This window comes from Embiotoca jacksoni, unplaced genomic scaffold, assembly GCF_022577435.1.
Source record: "Embiotoca jacksoni isolate LCO1_2020_lvr unplaced genomic scaffold, fEmbJac1.0.p SCAF_23, whole genome shotgun sequence".
In the NCBI taxonomy this organism is placed as follows: Eukaryota; Metazoa; Chordata; class Actinopteri; family Embiotocidae; genus Embiotoca; species Embiotoca jacksoni.
In genome coordinates this window covers 8,214,850-8,232,925 of record NW_027185374.1, presented here as the reverse complement: position 1 = coordinate 8,232,925, position 18,076 = coordinate 8,214,850, and the positions used below count along the sequence as shown (strand labels likewise).

General features: G+C 42.1%; 1 protein-coding gene across 2 annotated transcripts; it reads left to right on the top strand.

Moving 5' to 3' along the window:
* Nucleotides 1-1,883: 1,883 nt before the first annotated feature.
* clic5b (chloride intracellular channel 5b) lies at nucleotides 1,884-17,677 on the top strand. 2 transcript variants are annotated; one of them, XM_069158594.1, is made up of 6 exons: nucleotides 1,884-2,532; nucleotides 11,974-12,083; nucleotides 12,191-12,316; nucleotides 12,946-13,052; nucleotides 13,265-13,446; nucleotides 16,044-17,677. In XM_069158594.1, the coding sequence occupies exons 1-6, from the start codon at nucleotides 1,963-1,965 to the stop codon at nucleotides 16,206-16,208; spliced, it is 1,260 nt and encodes a 419-aa protein (XP_069014695.1). In that variant the 5' UTR covers nucleotides 1,884-1,962; the 3' UTR covers nucleotides 16,209-17,677. The 2 variants fall into 2 exon arrangements, with proteins under 2 accessions (XP_069014695.1, XP_069014696.1); XM_069158595.1 differs by lacking the exon at nucleotides 1,884-2,532 and adding an exon at nucleotides 5,446-6,206.
* Nucleotides 17,678-18,076: the final 399 nt, after the last annotated feature.

Below are 18,076 nucleotides of genomic sequence, written 5' to 3'. Positions count from 1 at the left end.
TTTTCAAAACTGCAGCTGTTGCTGAACACCACACAAAGATATGAATTTTTCACTAAGTATCACCATACTGTGCTGTCAGATAGAAGCTATCGTGCGTTAAACAGAGGGCAGGAAGTTCGTTTCTGGGTAAAACAAATAAAGCTGCAGATATCTTGGCAAGTGATGCATTCAAATGTTTGGTTATTGGGCAAGTGCAGATCTGCAGTGTGCGAGTAGGGACAACACTACAGTGTACACAAGTCAGTGTACAAACATGTAAGAGTATGACTTTATGTAACCGTACTAAGGAAGTCAGATTTGGAACACGGCCTTTTCACTTTCATTTCTTTGTAGATGCTAAAAGAGTCCAAAAAGTTCAAGACGTTATTCTAAATGTTGAAAGAAACTACAAAGTGAGAATTAACTTTGTAGTAAGCTGACAGAAGTCAAAACTTTATGTGACAATTACTTTAACAGGAGTGGAACAAGCTGGACAGAATCAACATTGGCTAGACTAACTTAAATTAGTTTCATACAGAGCTGATCGAGTTCAGAAAAAGTATATACAGTGAAGGAAATAACGATTTGATCCCTTGCAGATTTTGTAAGTTTGCCCACTGACAAAGAAATGAACGGTCTATAATTGTAATGGTAGGTTTATTTTAAGAGTGAGACAGAATATCAAAAAATAAATCCAGAAAATCACATCATATAAAAGTTATAAATTGATTTGCATTTGATTGTGTGAAATAAGTATTTGATCCCCTAGCAAAACATGACTCGGTACTTGGTGGAGAAACTGTTGTTGGCAAGCACAGAGGTCAGACGTTTCTTGTAGTTGGTCTGCAGGTTTGAACACATCTCAGGAGGGATTTTGTTCACTCCTCTTTGCAGATCCTCTCCAAATCCTTAAGGTTTCGAGGCTGTCGCTTGGCAACTCCAAGCTTCAGCTCCCTCCACAGATTTTCTGTGGGATTAAGGTCCGGAGACTGGCTCGGCCACTCCATGACCTTAATGTGCTTCTTCTTGAGCCGCTCCTTTCTTGCCTTGGCCGTATGTTTTGGGTCAATGTCGTGCTGGAAGACCCATCCACGACCCATTTTCAGTGTCCTGGCTGAGGGAAGGAGGTTGTCGTCCAAGATTTCACGGTACGTGGCCCCGTCCATCCTCCCCTCGATGCGGTGAAGTCGTCCTGTCCCCTTAGCAGAGAAACACCCCCAAAGCATAATGTTTCCACCTCCATGCTTGACGGTGGGGACGGTGTTCTCGGGGTTATAGTCAGCATATCTCTTCCTCCAAACACGGCGAGTCAAGTTGATTCCAAAGAGCTTGATTTTGGTCTCATCTGACCACATCACCTTCTCCCAAGCCTTCTCTGAATCATTCAGGTGTTCATTGGAAAACTTCAGACGGGCCTGTACATGCGCCTTCTTGAGCAGGGGGACCTTGCAGCGCTGCAGGATTTTAATCCATGACGGCGTCGTGTGTTACCAATGGTTTTCTTGGTGATTGTGGTCCCAGCTGTCTTTAGATCATTAAGAAGTTCCTCCCGTGTAGTTCTGGGCAATCAATTTATAACTTTTATATGATGTGATTTTCTGGATTTATTTTTTTATATTCTGTCTTTCACTGTTAAAATAAACCTACCATTACAATTACAGACCGTTCATTTCTTTGTCAGTGGGCAAACTTACAAAATCGGAAAAGGATCAAATAATTATTTCCTTCACTGTATTTTCAGATATTCATTTAAAACTTAAGTACCTTCTCTGTCTAAATGCCTTTGAAGGCACAGGCCTCAGCTTTTGCAGCCTTTACTTGTTAACTTTTAGGATCAAAGGTCTTTTATAAGTTATCTCTGGAATTTGCCCAGACACTTAGTCAGTCAGAGGCAGGCGGACTGTAAGCCACCACTTTGACCACTCTACATTAAACAACAAAGTCTGCATAATTTTTTTTTTTTTTTTAAATAAACCAGCAAACATGGACAACATCTACGAGACAATAGTTCATGAAACCGTGGCCGAGGAGCACCGTGATGGAGCTGACAACCCAAAACACGAGAACTCAGGTGAGGCTAGGGAGGACCTGTACAGCCAGGAGCGGGTCCACGCCTCCGTGGAGGGAGAGCGCAGCTCGCCGGACTACATGAACATCAGGGACGGGGACAAACACAGCAGCTCGTCCTCTTCATCCAGTGATGAAGAAGAAATTAAAGCCGAAGATCTGGCTCAGGAAATAGTAGCGGTGACGAAGGAGGTAAAGGTGGAGGAGGTGAACGGCGAGGCCCACGACGGTTCCAGACGCTCATCCGCCTCCTCAGACTCGTCTGTCTCCCCCGGTGACCCGTGTGACGACCCGCCGATCCAGCAGATCCAGTATGAGGATAATGCCGAGGATGGCTTGATGATGGCATACACCCACCCCAAAATTGACCCGACGCCGGAAGAGTCTCTTGACTACAGCCTCAAAACTATGGACAATGTCACTCTGGATGAGAGCAGCGCTGCGCCGGCTGATCCCAGCCAGCCTGATGTGGCCCTGTTCGTCAAGGTAAGAAATATACTGTGGGCCTATAAACAGGTCAGCGGAGGACTAAACGGGAACGTCTCAGCGGGGTTGACCAGGTCAAGCATCAGCATGCCTCAGAGTTCAGCACGAAGCATTTGATAAAGCAGCTGGAGGGAAGTTGATGAACCGAGAACTAAACTTTTTGACAAAAGGCTCCTTGAAGCCATGTTGTGTTAACTTCAGGTTTTCTTTTCTGGTTCATGTTGGTGATTTAATCATTCCTTAAAGGTCTGAGCTGAAAACACAACTTATGAGCCTCCAAGATCATACAATGCTAATAATATAATGTACTGTAATAATATTAAAGCTTGTAAGTTCTAAGTGAAATTATAATTAACTTGTTAATAGCTACAACATGGTGTACTGTTGAAGCCGGGGGTCATTTAAGTAGTATTATGTGGTAGAAGTATCACTAGACTACTATGCAGGAGTATATTCAGAAATATTCATGTATTGTTTTGAGAAATGTGATGGCTGCAGGTGATTTCTTTCTGTCATAACTTTTATCTGCGGCTTTGATCATGGAGGCTGGCTGATGTAATGATTAACTTGTTTCCTGTATGGCCATAGAAACCAGGGGTGAACTCCGGGCCTGAGCCAATCCCTCTGTGTGATTTGCTGCTTTCTGTGATGTCAGTGGAGTGTGCTATCAGTTTACTGATGCAGATTGAGTGAGTGGGCTGGACTCAAGAAGCTCTGTGTGACATCAGCAAAGGCTTTTATAATAGGTCATAGTAAGGAGTGTTTTTTACTAAATCATAAAGTTGCTACTCCCAATCCTATCATTATTGTTACAGGCATGTCAGTACTAATATTCTATCACATCATAATGAGATTAGATATCGTATTATACCAGCTGTTCTATTATTTGCTTTTTCCCCCACTTAGTCATTATATCCACATTACTGACGCGTATTTATTAAATCTCACTGTGTATGGTCGTCCCTACAATATCATTGCAATATCAAGGTATTTAGTCAAAAAAGTGTGATATTTGATTTTGTCCATATCTTGAGCCCTACAGGAACAGGACTGAATATTAGTTTAAATAATGTTTTGTTTCCAAGAAAAGGTGTCTCTTAAACACTGCAAAATCATACAGAATGTCTGTTATGAGCTTCATCAGGCAAAGAGTTGATGTCAGTCTACATTTAACACCTTTACAATACAAAAGGGGAAAAACAACACATTTTGCACATCAATGGATATACTATCTTTATGTTGTTATATGACAATTATGATAAACATGGACCATAGTTCACTGTGGAAGTGACAACCCACCCTCTATCCCCCGGCCTTCCTATTGGAGTGACTCCAACCCGGGGGTGGATTTCCCAACAGTTTAATCTTCAACAGATGCCATAAACTAAACTGAGCAGTGCTATAAAAGTAGGAGATCACCTTTCTGAGTTGAAGCCGCCCACTACAGAAGAGGCCATCACTGCTATTACTGGGAGGCGTTTTCACATGGGACAGTTTGTTTCTAATGCTGCATGATAAGTTCTGTTTAGGATAACGCCAAATGGCACAAGATGCTCCAGGAGTCCCTGTGAAGGTTTGACGGGCCATAGAGTCTCATTCTTCGGGTTCATCTTCACTGATGGCTCCTGTTAAGTAAGACAATGTTGGGTTAAGACGTTCGGAAAGTGTGTGTCAACACATGAAGAGTTCAAACACTCTCCCTCACCTGATGTTGACAGTGAATGATTAGCCCAACAAGTCAGTGGTTTGAGCTTCCCTTTGTTTTAAAAGATCACAAACCACATGGTCCTTTCTTGGAAACTCTTGAAGGTTTTATCACCATCAAGGATCAAGAAATTAAATGAAAAAAACATTCCACATCTTGGGAAACACATTTACATGCTGTTTTGCTTCGAGTTAGATTTTAAAAAACGAGGCAACTCTTTGTGTTTGTACATAGTTAGCTACCTTATGCATAAAGATTGAGAATACAATTCACCTGCCAGCACCTTTACAGCTCAGTAATAAACGATGTCCTCTTTCTTTAATCACTCTTTTAACCAATTTATAGGGAGATTTCTAAGCTACAGGTGGATAAGAACCTGGTGATGGAAACAGGCACTTTATATTGGCCTTTGGACAGAGCTAGGCGAGCCGTTTCCAGTTTTTGCCCTAGTTAATCATATATTCAACAAATGGGTATGAGGAGGAGTCCTATCGACCTTCTCACTCCGATAGAAAGAAAATAAATAAGTCTGTTTCCCCAAATCTTTAAATATTGCATTAATATTCATCAAATCAGCCAAATTGAATTGATTCTCAGATCTGCATGGTGAGATGATAAAATATGAAGTTTCTTTAAAATCCTATTTCCTGATGCTCTGTTTGTTAGCTGAAAACTGTTGACTGATCTAAAGCTGAAAGGTCTCAGCTCATTATCGTGCATAGTTTTCATCATGTGGAAGCTGCAGTCTGTAACTTTGCAAATAGACTAAAACCCAAAATAACACATTTAGAGATGATTCGTTAATTTGGCATCGTAAACACATGATAATGAGCGCCTTCCTCCTCCACTGCACCCAGTAATTGGTTTGTGCTGCATGTTGTCAGCCAGGAGAGGGAGCTGCTCTATAAATAGAAACAGTAAAAAAAAAAAAGCCCTATCCACCACATCTGTTTCTCTTTTTATGTTCTGACTTTTGGATGGTGAGTTTTTATTTTCTGTGTTGTCTCTCTCTCTCAGAGTGTCTTTTGTCAAAAAGCCTGACAGTGCAACTCTGCTTTTATTTTTGTTTTCCTCCTGCATTGCCATTCTTTAAATGAATGCTAATTCCAAATGAATGCTACAACCAACGCCAAGCATCAATAATTCACAGAGGAATCTTCCCCGGGTCTGCTTCTGGTGATCAAATATAACCTGCCAGAGTCAAACTCGTGAACATGAATTAAAAATGAATGCTGCTCCTCCGCTACTCTAAAACCAACAGTGACAGACACAGAAACTAGGAGACACAAATATCATCCCATTTCTGGCAACGTTATAGGGTGTGATGATATCTGTGAATTTTGGAAAGGCTTCTTTAATTTGATTTGATAAAAATAATCCAAAAGACCAAACGTAATGGTGGAACATAATAAAAAAAAATAACAAAAATAACAAATAAAGAGGTTTGGGGAAGATGGGTCAAATAAGAGAGTATAAGTGCTTGTAGTGATGTGTTGTCGTGGGAGTTTGGTTGTAGTGGTGGGAAGAGAGCGATGGGGCTCCACCCCCTGGTATGGACTGACACCTGTTCTCCACTTTGTGTCAGTGAGAGCTCGCTCTGCTATCCATCTGTGCCTAAATCAGAGCACAGGGCTCTAACTACCAACTGGACCGACTCTCAGCCTCACCTGCAGGACACAAACAAGCAAGACAACTGCTTTTACAGGACAAACAGTGGTGGAAATCTTGAATCAGGGACTAGAGCTGAAAGGAAACAGAATTTCTGTAGGTGAGAGAGATCATTCCCAGTTGAGAGAGGATCATCTTTTTTTTTTCTTTTTTCTGGAGGATGTAGACCTCCACGGATGAGAAAGGATTGTAGTTTCAAAGAAAAAAAGAAACAAGACTTGAGGAGACAGCCAGTCCAGCACCAGGCGTCATGTCAACAAACGGTCAAGACAGAGACCCTGACATTGAACTTTTTGTAAAGGTAAGACAGAAACTAAACTATGATTGAAGCATTTTCTAACGTTAATGAAGATAGAGACGATATATCAGCAGAATCTTTCAGCGGAGCGTTGCTGTGTGTTACGGAAAGCTCGTGTAACTCAATAGTAGAGGTAGAGTTACTGTGGCACCGGCACACTGTGCTCTGTGTTGACCCAGGATTGTTGTGACAGTGTTACTGAAGCTGCCTGCTGATGGTAGGATGCTCACCTCAGACACAGCGGTGGTACCATTACTTCAGACCAACCTTTTTACAGGAAGGACTGCATAATGTCATGTTTTTAGTTTGGATTTATAACTGCGTGTTGGGATTATTCTCTTGGAAATGAAACAAGAGGCTCCAGTTAAGTCACCCACTGTCCTTTCATATACAAAGGATTCCTGGTATTATTCCTGTATAGCTCTTCACTAGTCACATGATGCTTGTCTGAAAATAAAGCAAAATGTTTTGAAGTGCCACCTTCAGTGGATACAGCAGTATTGTTTTGCTCTCCATAACAAGATGTACTTCAGGTCCCCAGAGGAGTGTTAGAGGCAGGTGACTCCACCTGGGGCAGGTGAGGTGGACACAGGTGGGAAAGGCTGATGTGCCGGCACTGACCCAATTAGGTGTTGTGAAGGCGGGCTTCAGCCAATCCACCTCCTAGGAAACCGGTCAGCTGGTTTAAGTTCACCAACAACACAATCAGCACCCTTATGTCTGGGTATTCACTGTGTTGTTTTGTTTTAGCACAAGAGAGACACTGTATGTCCAGACAGCTAACTAGTGTGGCTCAATGATTTGTCTGTTGTGTCACATTTAGTTGGAGATTGTAAACTGGTAATTATTTTAGCTAATATTGTTTTTCATGAAATTAAACTCACTTTAGGGCCTGTTGTGAATTGTAGCGCCAAACTGATGCACAAACTTTATGTACAGGACATTTAGAGAGTGTTTATTTTTTGTATTATTATTATTGTAGCTGCAATGCTAATATTAGTTTATTTCTCTGGCTGTCATCTGAGATGTGACCTACATGGGCCGAGAACTGTCCTGCAATGCTAGACAGGAGCCCCACATACTGTAGAGCAGGAATCAGGCTGCTGTGGCGCAAGTCAGAATATTTGTGGATTGTTGAAGCGCTCAGTGGACTACAGGCTGCACGGCGGGGAAGCATGCAGTGTCATGGTCACAGGCCGTGTCTGCATATTTCAGGACCCTTGTTAGGCCATTTACGCCTGATCGCCATTATTTAAGCTGACCACATCTATTTTACGTAATCGCTTGAATTGTCTTCATTCATCTGTGTAAAAACCGCTGGATGAAACTCACAGCAACAACATATTTCCACCACACATTTCCCACTGTTTAAAGTTTGATTGTCACACGTTTAATGATGTCATCTCGTTGTGCTCTTTGTTTCTTCATGGTTTAATGGCACACGAGCGGAGAATTAGCACCACCAGCTGTTTATCTCGAGAAACAGCATGTTGATGACTGTAGACACCATCTTTCGGTTGTTTTTGTTTACAAAGTCTAAAAGGCAAACAGGAATGTAATCTTTATTTATATGTTCCAAAGTTCAATGCAAATATATGGCTCTTCCTCTTCTTCATAAGAGTCATGTGTAGTATTAAACTACGATTGAGCTTCAACTGTAACTATAATAAAAAGTAGTTAAAATTTCTAATCACAGTCACCAACTAAAATGTCATAAATGTGACAGCCCTAACTCCAGTTATAAAGACACAAGCATGACATGATACACTGAGTGGCCATCAGAGCTTTCATTAAGCAGCCTTTTGCTTGTCTTGATGTTCTAATAAATATCAACTGTTTTTAATATTATAACTTTATAGTCATGGCTCATGCAAACGTGGCCATTATAGACAACCAAGAGAAGAGATTTCCTCAGCACCAAACAGGAAGCAGCAAAGCAGGTACAGGCACCTGTAATAACTGGGGGCCGTTAATGTCTGGCAGTAAATCATAAGAAATCGGGGTGCGAAGTTTGAAACATGTTGGTGTTCTCCAGGTGTTGGGGCGCCATTGAAAAAAAACAACAACAAAAAATATGATCAGTTGCATTATGGGAAGTGCAGGGTCCAGCAATAGAATAAAGGGGTCAGGATGACTGCATGTCTATTGCAACAATATTGGCCATTCCTATTTGAATCCGTCTCTAATCCGAGTCTGGAAGAATAACACTAAATTACTTGTGTTCCTTTGAGCCTAAAAATCTGATCTTTCTATTAGAACAAAGTGCATTTGTACAGTTGAGTTGAAAAGGGTTAAGGGTCCCATATTATGCTATTAAATAATTACAGTCAAATAAACAAGGAATTATTTTGTTCACACTCCCTTGCTAATAACACGCCGTCACTTATTCCAATTAAAATATGTGGTCAGACAAACCAAGGGCCCCGATGCCCAGTTATAATGTAGTATGTACCGTATGTACGATGGATCATATGAAGTAACTTTGCCTCCGGGAGACCCCTCTCACCATCACATCACTCAGCGGCTCCATACACTCTCGTTCCTCGTGCCTACGGGTCTGGTTGTGTGTGACAGCTTTTGTCCTCGGTGTTCTAGATGATGATTGGCTATTATATGCCGGCTGCGTATTGTGTTACCGCCGTGCGACTGAGCCTAGCCATAACAATGCACAGGCAGAAGCCTCACATGCACACAGGCAGCATGACAGCACTGAGAGCATCAATGGCTGGCGCGCATACAGTTGGCTCAGCTACTTTCAGACTGACAGCTCGTTTTTCTGGTCTTTGCTGGGAGCCTCGTCCTCATGTAATGAAAGGCCAAATGTTTTCTGTGCAGTATCTTTTATTGTAAAGTGATTGCTGGTGCTGCATTCAAGTAAATCATCTAAATGTTATATTTGATATCAGCCATCAAACCCTACTTTAGTAATAGAAATATTGAAATTGCACACAATGAAATTAACGTACTGGTTTCTTAAAATTAAGAGTTTAATTTCCAGATCATGAATGCACTGAACAACTCCACCTGTCATATCTCACCCTGTTGACCGTGAGGTCAGTGCTCTTGTTCTGCTGCAACTGCAGGCTGCAGGTCAGGTGCTGCACTCTGTGCCCCAGTGGCCATTGAACCAGGTGATGGAATCACTATGTATAATTCAGCGGGGCCAGTGGATCAGGTGTCACTGTTGGTGCTCTGCTGCGTGTCCATACATGTCGACACATGATATCACTACGAGTGTGCGTGATGGAGAGGAAGTGATTCGAAGTCGTGTCGCGGTCAGAGGGAAAACATGCATATTGAATATTTTCATATGGTCCTTTTTCATTTAACAATGTTGGAAAAAATGTTTCATTCTGAAGAAAATAGTGAAACCACTTCAAGTCCATTTGGATTTCTCTGAACTTGGATTGCTTACTTTTTGGCATTTGGTCAACTTCTTTTATCTGTCAGGCAGACCGTGCTGCTTTTGTTACATACCCAATTGTATTTGGACACTGGGTTGTATAAGAAGTGGTGTACATTTACTCAAGTACTTACAGTACTTAAGAACAAAGTTGAGGCACTTCATGCTTTGCCTGAGCATCTTTTTTCCCGGCAACTTTACACTTCCAATCCTTCTAATCTGATACAATTTAGAGGAAAATATTGTACCTCTGCAGTGAAGCTTTAGTTACTTGTTACTAATAGATATTGAAGATTTCACATACAAATATTGGCATGAAACAATACAATCCACTATCACGCATTAACCCCTAAAATCAAAGGCTATTTTCCACCTGAAAAACACACCAGTAACAGCTCCACAACTGTGAGGTCGAAAACAACAACCTACAGCTCGATGTATCAGAGAAATGTGTGAGAATGTGGAAATACACTTTCTGAAATTTGAAAAATCTAGCATTTTTATGTTTAATCAAAACTATAAATTTGAAGCTAAATAACAGCCTTAAATCATCGAGTCGACAACAGTGATGTTACTGAACCTCTTCTAAAAGCTCTCGATTGGAACTGTTGCAACAGTGAAGCACAACAATGTTTTATCTATTTGAGTATCAGTCGTATGAGTCGACCTCTTCATCGAAGTGACACGCTCTGCCACCTTCTGAAAATACCGGCAGACTGCATTTTAATAACACGTACACCCTGTGTCAGTTCAAGGTGGAAGGGGTTCAACTAGCCAACAGTATAGAAAATACACATATACTTATACAACTGTATATAATACACGAGCTCCAACTCGACTAACTACAACAGTAAAATGTTAATTACACTTCAGTGCATTGGTAATAAACTGATCTGATAATATCTAATTGTTTAAAATTCACAGAGATCAGTGATACTTTTATCTTTGACACTTTTCTAGTAATACATACATACTTTTACTTGATTATATTTCCAGTGTAGCACTTTCACTTGCCATGGAGTCATACAAGTAATTTTACCTGGTCTGATTAAAAGATCTGAATATGTCTTTCAACCTTCAGTACAAGTTAAGTATTCCCAAAGTGTTCAGTCCTCATCACACGTTTTCTAACAACAAATTCGTGGCTCGCATTTATGTTTAAATTTATGCAGGAAACTCTCCTCTGAGCAGCCATATTCGAAAAATAACAAGATAACTATCACCTAATCCAAATATGTATTTAACCGACGACAGTAAGTTTTCAATCTTGTGATCAAAGCGTCACATACTTGATTTTCACTGCACCAATCCCTGTGAATATGGCAACAAGATCTCAGCAGTAAGTGGATGCATGTCCCTGCACTCAAACCTCTGGTTAACTGGGATGAAACAGAGTACAGGCTCCCAAACTTTTCACACCATGTGCCACAATGCACTAAGTCAAATTTGCCAAATTCCCCCTTCCCAGAGCAGATATCCCCCCAAAAAATTCATACAATAAAACTACCCAATTTAACTACAATGGCCTCATACACGATATAACAACAAAACAAGGCTACGGGTTCAAAATAAAAAATACATTTATGTCTCCTGCTAGAAGAGGTGCCACTTGGCGGCTCAGCTGGCGACTCCAACGCCTCCTCAGCATTGAAAAGCTCGTCTGACCCGTCAGGTCCAGAGTTGTCACTTTGCTCTTAACTGTTTTTTTGGACCCTACAGTCATTTCAACATGACTTTTATTCTGCTCGCCAAAATCAACAAATGAGGAATCACAATCCGATTGTGTCAAGCTAACTTTAGCATTATGCTATGTCCGACATCACATCACATCACCCATGTGGCTAAGCACAGGCAAATCTTATTCCTACGTTACTGAAATGGTTGACAACTTTCTACATTACTGTCAAGTATATATGTAATGACTATTGTCTGGAATAAAATGAAATGAAATAACAATTTTGTGGACTTGGGCCAGCAGGAGTGCAAATTAAGCCTTTCAGCAAGACTCTTGTGTGCCACAAGGTGGAGCCTCGCGTACCACCTGTGGTACACATACCACAGTTTGGGAAACATTGGAGCATAAAAAGAACACCAGCACACTGTAGAGCTGCCTTGCAATAAATAAATACAAGTGTACTTTGATAAATGTAGAATTTTTCAGGTTAGATTTATTGAGACTGCACTGGTTGTTGATTCAACTCTCCACAGTACGGTCATTTTTTATACTGCAGTTACTGCTGCGGTCACTCTGTTCCTGTTATTTTATTCCTCCACTGTATGCTTGTGTTTGCCTGTATAAGACAGTGTATGTCCACAGTGTGTCATAATTCACTGATCTGTTTCATGTCATCTTGTGTTTGTGTGCAGGCAGGCAATGATGGAGAAAGCATTGGCAACTGTCCCTTCTCTCAGCGTCTCTTCATGATCCTCTGGCTCAAAGGAGTCGTGTTCAACGTCACGACCGTCGACCTCAAGAGGTCAGGATACAGAGACGCAGCAAGCTTCCCCGCACAAAAGGCACCCTTAAGAGTACGCGCTAAGCTTTGCTCCTCATGACGTCCTGCCTTCTTTATGCCCGACACAGAAAGCCGGCAGATCTGCACAACCTGGCTCCGGGGACACACCCTCCTTTCCTGACCTTCAACGGAGAGGTCAAGACAGACATCAACAAGATTGAAGAGTTTCTGGAGGAAACGCTCTCTCCTCCAAAGTAATTCAGCTACAAGGTTTTAAAACACTTTGAGCTCAGTGTCAGATTAGACCACTGACTACACACATCCTGCTTTTAGCTAGATTTATTTCACTTCAGGAACACTGTTGAAAGAACAGGAAACTCTTTAGTCCAGTAAAAGAGTGCGGCATTAGATGAAGTCTGACGTTAACTGATATGTTTGTTGTTTATGGCTGCTGTAAATCATTTGGGAATATATGTGCATCAGGTACTTTCGGACATTTAATTCTTAGAAACAAAAACCTAAAGTGTCTCCATCGAAAGCTACACTGACAGCAGCCACCAACGTTTGTGTCATTTCAGCAAAGTCAAGACAGGTTTATTACTTTTGTTATTGTCATTCAAAAACAACAAAAAATGACCTAAAAAACATCAGAGCCTGTGTGTGAGCATTTCCAGAGAAAAATGTCAGATTAACTAAATCTTTCTTTTACTGCCTGTAAAGTTTTTTTACATTATAAATGGACCTTAGTGTGAGAGAGCTTAAGGGGCGCGCAGCCAACTCGGTGCGAGTGTGTAACATGTTTTAAGCCCCAGTCCAGGTGTTAATGCTATCCAGATGGCTCGGTCTGACTGCGTCTCCTGCCTCTGTCCCCCCGCCTGCTCAGGTATCCCAAACTGGCTGCCAAGCAGAGAGAGTCCAACACAGCTGGAAATGACATCTTCGCCAAGTTCTCGGCCTACATCAAGAACACCAAACCAGAAGCCAACGCCGGTGGGCCGCTCATTTTGTGCCATTTACACTCACAGACGTAAACGCACAACAGAACAAGATTAAAAAAAAATTACATGGCAGTCATTATAATATTGCTCCACTAGGTAGTAGCAGAGTCCGGTATTTGGACTCGACTCAGGCTTGACTCGTGTAGTTTGCTGTGCTGCCACCTAGTGAGTTATGGTCACTTTCTACTATGCTTGTGCATGTAGTTCTAGAGAAAGGTTTAACCCGAGCCCTGCAGAAGCTGGATGACTACCTGAGCAGCTCGCTGCCAGACGAGATCGATGCAGACAGTATGGAGGAGGAGAAAGGCTCCAACCGATGCTTCCTGGACGGGAACGAGCTCACTCTCGCAGACTGCAACCTGCTGCCCAAACTGCACATAGTCAAGGTAAAGAAAGAGGAGGAGAATAAGGATTAGGGTTTACTAGACCACATTTGTTTTTGATAAATAGGAAAAAAGAACCTTTGATTTTTGTTATTTTGGACATCTAAATGTGAACAACAGTGAAACTCGTCTTGTTTAAAAACTCATGCATTGCACTCCTTTTTGGTGACATGTAGACAACATGATGTCACATCAAAACAGTTCCAGTATAAACATAACCAGCAACCACCAACAAGCTCTCCGAAATGAAGATAAATTGTTTCTTTCTCCAGCCATGCAAGAAAAAAAATAATAATAACGTAGTCCAGTACATAAAGTTGGCTACAGTGTCTATGTCTCCTTTTGCAAGAGTATGAAGCATAAAAACGGCTTTTCTACTGTTTAACCAGTGAAGAGGTAAAGCAAGGTCAGTCTGTTGCTTCAAATATATCAACAACTTTGGGTTTTTGTCGTCTGACCTTTCCACCAGTGCGACCTGCAGCTGTGACCAGACACCTGCAGAACTAATCGCATTCCCATCAGCTTCATTTGTCCTTGCCGTTGTTTAGTGTATACAAGAACTATTTAGCTCCTTTACTTCTATTAAAGTACCAATGCTGCAGTGTAAAAGTAAAAGTCTCCTATTCAAGTAAAAGTACAAAAGTATTGGCATCGAAATATAGTGAAAGAACCTAAAGTAACAGTGGCCATTTCGGAATTACATTATTTTATGGGATAATAATTCCTGATTCATTCATGCCAGCATCACTTTAACGTTGCAGCTGGAGTACTTAATAATCTGATGGGTAGCGTCATCTCTAATTATACACCATAATTGATACAAATTATTAATCTGAATGACTAGAAACTAAAAGGTACAAAGTACAATGTTTGCTTGCAACATATAGAAGATGAAGGTAGCATAACAAGGAAGTACTGATGTGAAACTCAATTTCCTTAAACATCTCGTCTACTTGAGTAAATGTACTTCGTTACATTCCACCAATAATAATAATAAAAAAAAAAAAAACAGATGTTAGAAGGTTGGGCGTGAAAGTGACAAGCAAGCATTCACACCTGAAGGCGATTAAGAGCGCAACATTAATTGAACCCTCTGTGGATTAAATGAAATGCGCCTGCGGTCCGAGGGAGAAGACCGGAGCATCCGGACAAAACGGGAAACCGCGCAAACTTTTCCCCCCGCAGCCTGCAGCCTGCCTCCACGAGGGAACCGTGTTGATGACTGCACTCCCCTCCCCTCCCATCTCACCCCGTTTAAAATGTACCTAATCCCTCAATAGCCATGTGGCGTTACTGACAGAAACGTTCCCGTTGACTTGTGGCGTGTTTCACTTACAGCGGATGGAGGACCCGGGGTGAACTTTACTCCCGAGTTCACTTCTTCCTCATGCCGCCGGGTTAGCATCCCAGATGATAACAACGCTGTGTTTTGCGGTTGAACGCCGCAGCCTCACGTCCACAGATAGAAGTCGGACAGGACTGTGCGGACGACCGATTTAATGAGTCACAAGTAAGACGGAAGCGCTAATGAACGGCAATAGTCACTGCAACTTCCACTGCCGTTGAATGTGCGGGGCGGCCATCTTGGTTGTTGACGTTCAGTCGGAAATCCGCCTTCAGGTGTCGCGCTAATTTAAATGACCCACCCGGAAGTCGGAAATTCCGGCTTCTCTGTTCCAATGGAAGGCGGCGATGAATGAACAGCACAGAAGATGCCTACAAACATTGCTGAAAGTCCATTTTTATTCTATCTATGAGATGAGATGAGGCAGGCTGGGGAATGCAGGTTATACAAAGCTAAACTGCAACAACAGCTCATCAAAAAATAGTCGACCTCTCCGACGGCACTGAACATAACAGTGACTATGAGCAGATCAGCCATCACATTAAAACCACAAACTGGTCAAGCATAAAGAACGATACACAGCCAAGCAATAAATGCTTCCTTCATAAGGATCATAATGTTCAGTTGTTATTCGATCTGATTGAGAGATGTGTAGATTTATTGAGGCTGAATAGTCATTTTGGAGACTGTAACTTGTGGTGCCGCTGAACTGAACTGGGTTGATTTTATATACATTTAAATGAATTGGGTTGACATTAGGTGGGTGGGGGGGGCTGGTCAATGGTGCGTTCATGAGCAACTGGGACGTGGGAACCGCAGAGTGGGGAAATACACATGAACACCGTTGAATTAGGAATATCCCACCAGGGAAGTGAGAGGTCTTTGAGAAGCAGGGTTGACGTCACTTGGCATGGCAGCATTTGCAGTGAGAGGAAGAAATGTATGGAAATAAGGTGAAATAGGCAGACTCGGTTGTGGGAGTTTGCTAGCTGTGTTAAATGTTCACAAAACCAATACATACAAAATATATAGAAATGCAGTGTACAAATAAAAGTGACCTCCTTAGCTCCATTTTGTTTCTGTGTTGGTTTATTTGGATGTCAACGAGGCTGTTTGTCACTTTTCCGGGGGGGCCGCCATGTTGTCTGTTTGTGAACTCCCTCAACTTTGGAAGAGGGACATTCCCAAACAGAAACTTCCCCAATTCCCAGATGCCTGGTTGCACAATAAGTAAAAGCTTGGCCTTCTCTCCTAGGTTGTTGCTAAGAAGTACCGCGACTACGACATCCCCTCCGACATGTCGGGGGTGTGGCGGTATCTGCAGAACGCCTACACGCATGATGAGTTCACCAACACCTGTGCTGCTGACACTGAGATCGAGACGGCCTACAAAGACGTGGCGAGGAGACTGGCCAAGTAACTTGCCGGCTGACCTGAGCTGTAACAAACTAAACCAGCATCACACAACATACAAAAATATACATAACTTCTGAACATGCATAAGACTGTCCTTTTGAGTCTGCTTCAGTGGTATTTTCAGAAACCTGAGATTTTTGTCTGTCATAGTAAACGGGTCCGATGTCTGTGTCTCTGGGTGGCTTATACTCCTTTACAACCCCTGATTTGATGGATTTCAGAAATTCAGCACACGGTGTATATGGTATTTCAATCACATAAGCAGACATGGCGGAGCAGAAGTGGAGCAGAGGATAAATCAAACTCATTTAACTTGATTCACAATTCAAAACCAGGTTCAAATTCTGCTGCTGTGCAACTTCTGACATAACTCTTTTCGCTTAAACATGATTGTGTCCGTCGGTATTTATTTCTCATCACACAAAGCTCTCTTTCATACGTCCTCCGCCACACGGCCAAACGCTTTACTAGCTGCTGATGTCAGGGTCGTTCACTTTATTTATTCCCAAGCCCACAGGAGTCTAGTCTGACTCTAGTGTTTATTATCAAGCTCTGGCTCCCGGGGAGACACCTTGATTCATCTCTGATTGATGATTGACGCTAATTGTCTGCTGAATATGACTGCTACAAGCTGCACTTTCTTTTTTCGATAGTCGCTGCTGCAGAGCTTTTTTTGTTTTGTTTCCTCAAGCTTATATGTATCTTGAAATTCACTCCTGCTTCTGAAAGTTTGATTTTAATAAAAAAATTAAAAAAAGATTTAAAAAATAAGTTTATATGCTCATACAAAAAGACAAAATGTAGCTAATGACAGCATTAATTACTTAGAAGAAAGGTAGTCTGTGAATTGCTTGCATGCATGAATCCGTTACATTGAAAGCTGATACAGAGCCTTTTGAAATATGAAAATACATGTGCCTTTATTTGGAAGTATCAGAAATCCATGCCAATGTCACTGATTGACTCATTCTGAAATCTGTATCGCAGCCAGAGCGAAGACATTTGTTTAGCCTCCAGCTATTAGTGTTCAGTCGAGGTATTGATTTTGTCTTAAGTTACACATGATATTATAAATGGAGAGCGTATTTATTTAGCAGCCCCAATCAGGCCTGATTAGGTAGAGCCATTAGTGCTGCGATGAAAAGTGCCTTGCAGGCCAGGTCCGCGATGGTCAGGAGCTCTGCCCTCCAGCCCTTCATCAGAAAGACATTTCCTCCGCTCCGAGGAGTCCATCAACATCCGCCGCCTAAAAGTTAAAGTTCAAAAGTTTCATTGTCCATGCAGACGAGGGTGGAAATTTGTCTTGGGGCTTATCGTCTTTGGCGTGGTGTCAGGCTGCAACTATAGCGAGACTTCCTTGAGGAACCATAAGGCTCTTGTGTGGTTTGGACAAACATATGATATGAAATTGGAGCATGATGACTGAGAGGCTTGCTCACTGCAAAGCTCCACAAATAAAATAATATTTTCACAGATCTGCTTCTGCCTTTTCTTTTCTTTCCCAGCAAGGTGATCAATCAGCACTGATACGTGCAGATTGTCAGGAGGGGGCGGGGGGGAGAGAGAGAGATACACGGAGCAGCCGGGTTCTGAAAAGGGTTAAAGTGTGCCTGACTGAGCTGATCAAATCCAGTGGTGCAGGTCTGTTTCTCTATCCATAACAGAGAGAGAGAGAACGGAGGGGAGAGCGAGGGAGAGTGATGACCGTTGACAGGCTTAAATAGAGGCTTCCATGCCAGGGATCAAACGCCATCCCTCTTCTCCACTCTCTCATTAAGACGGAAAACCCGAGCGCCGCCATCCGATCTGTCTCCATTTTTCCTCAAAGGAGTCTAACTTGAAAGATCTGCGCCTGTCGGATTTACAATGGTG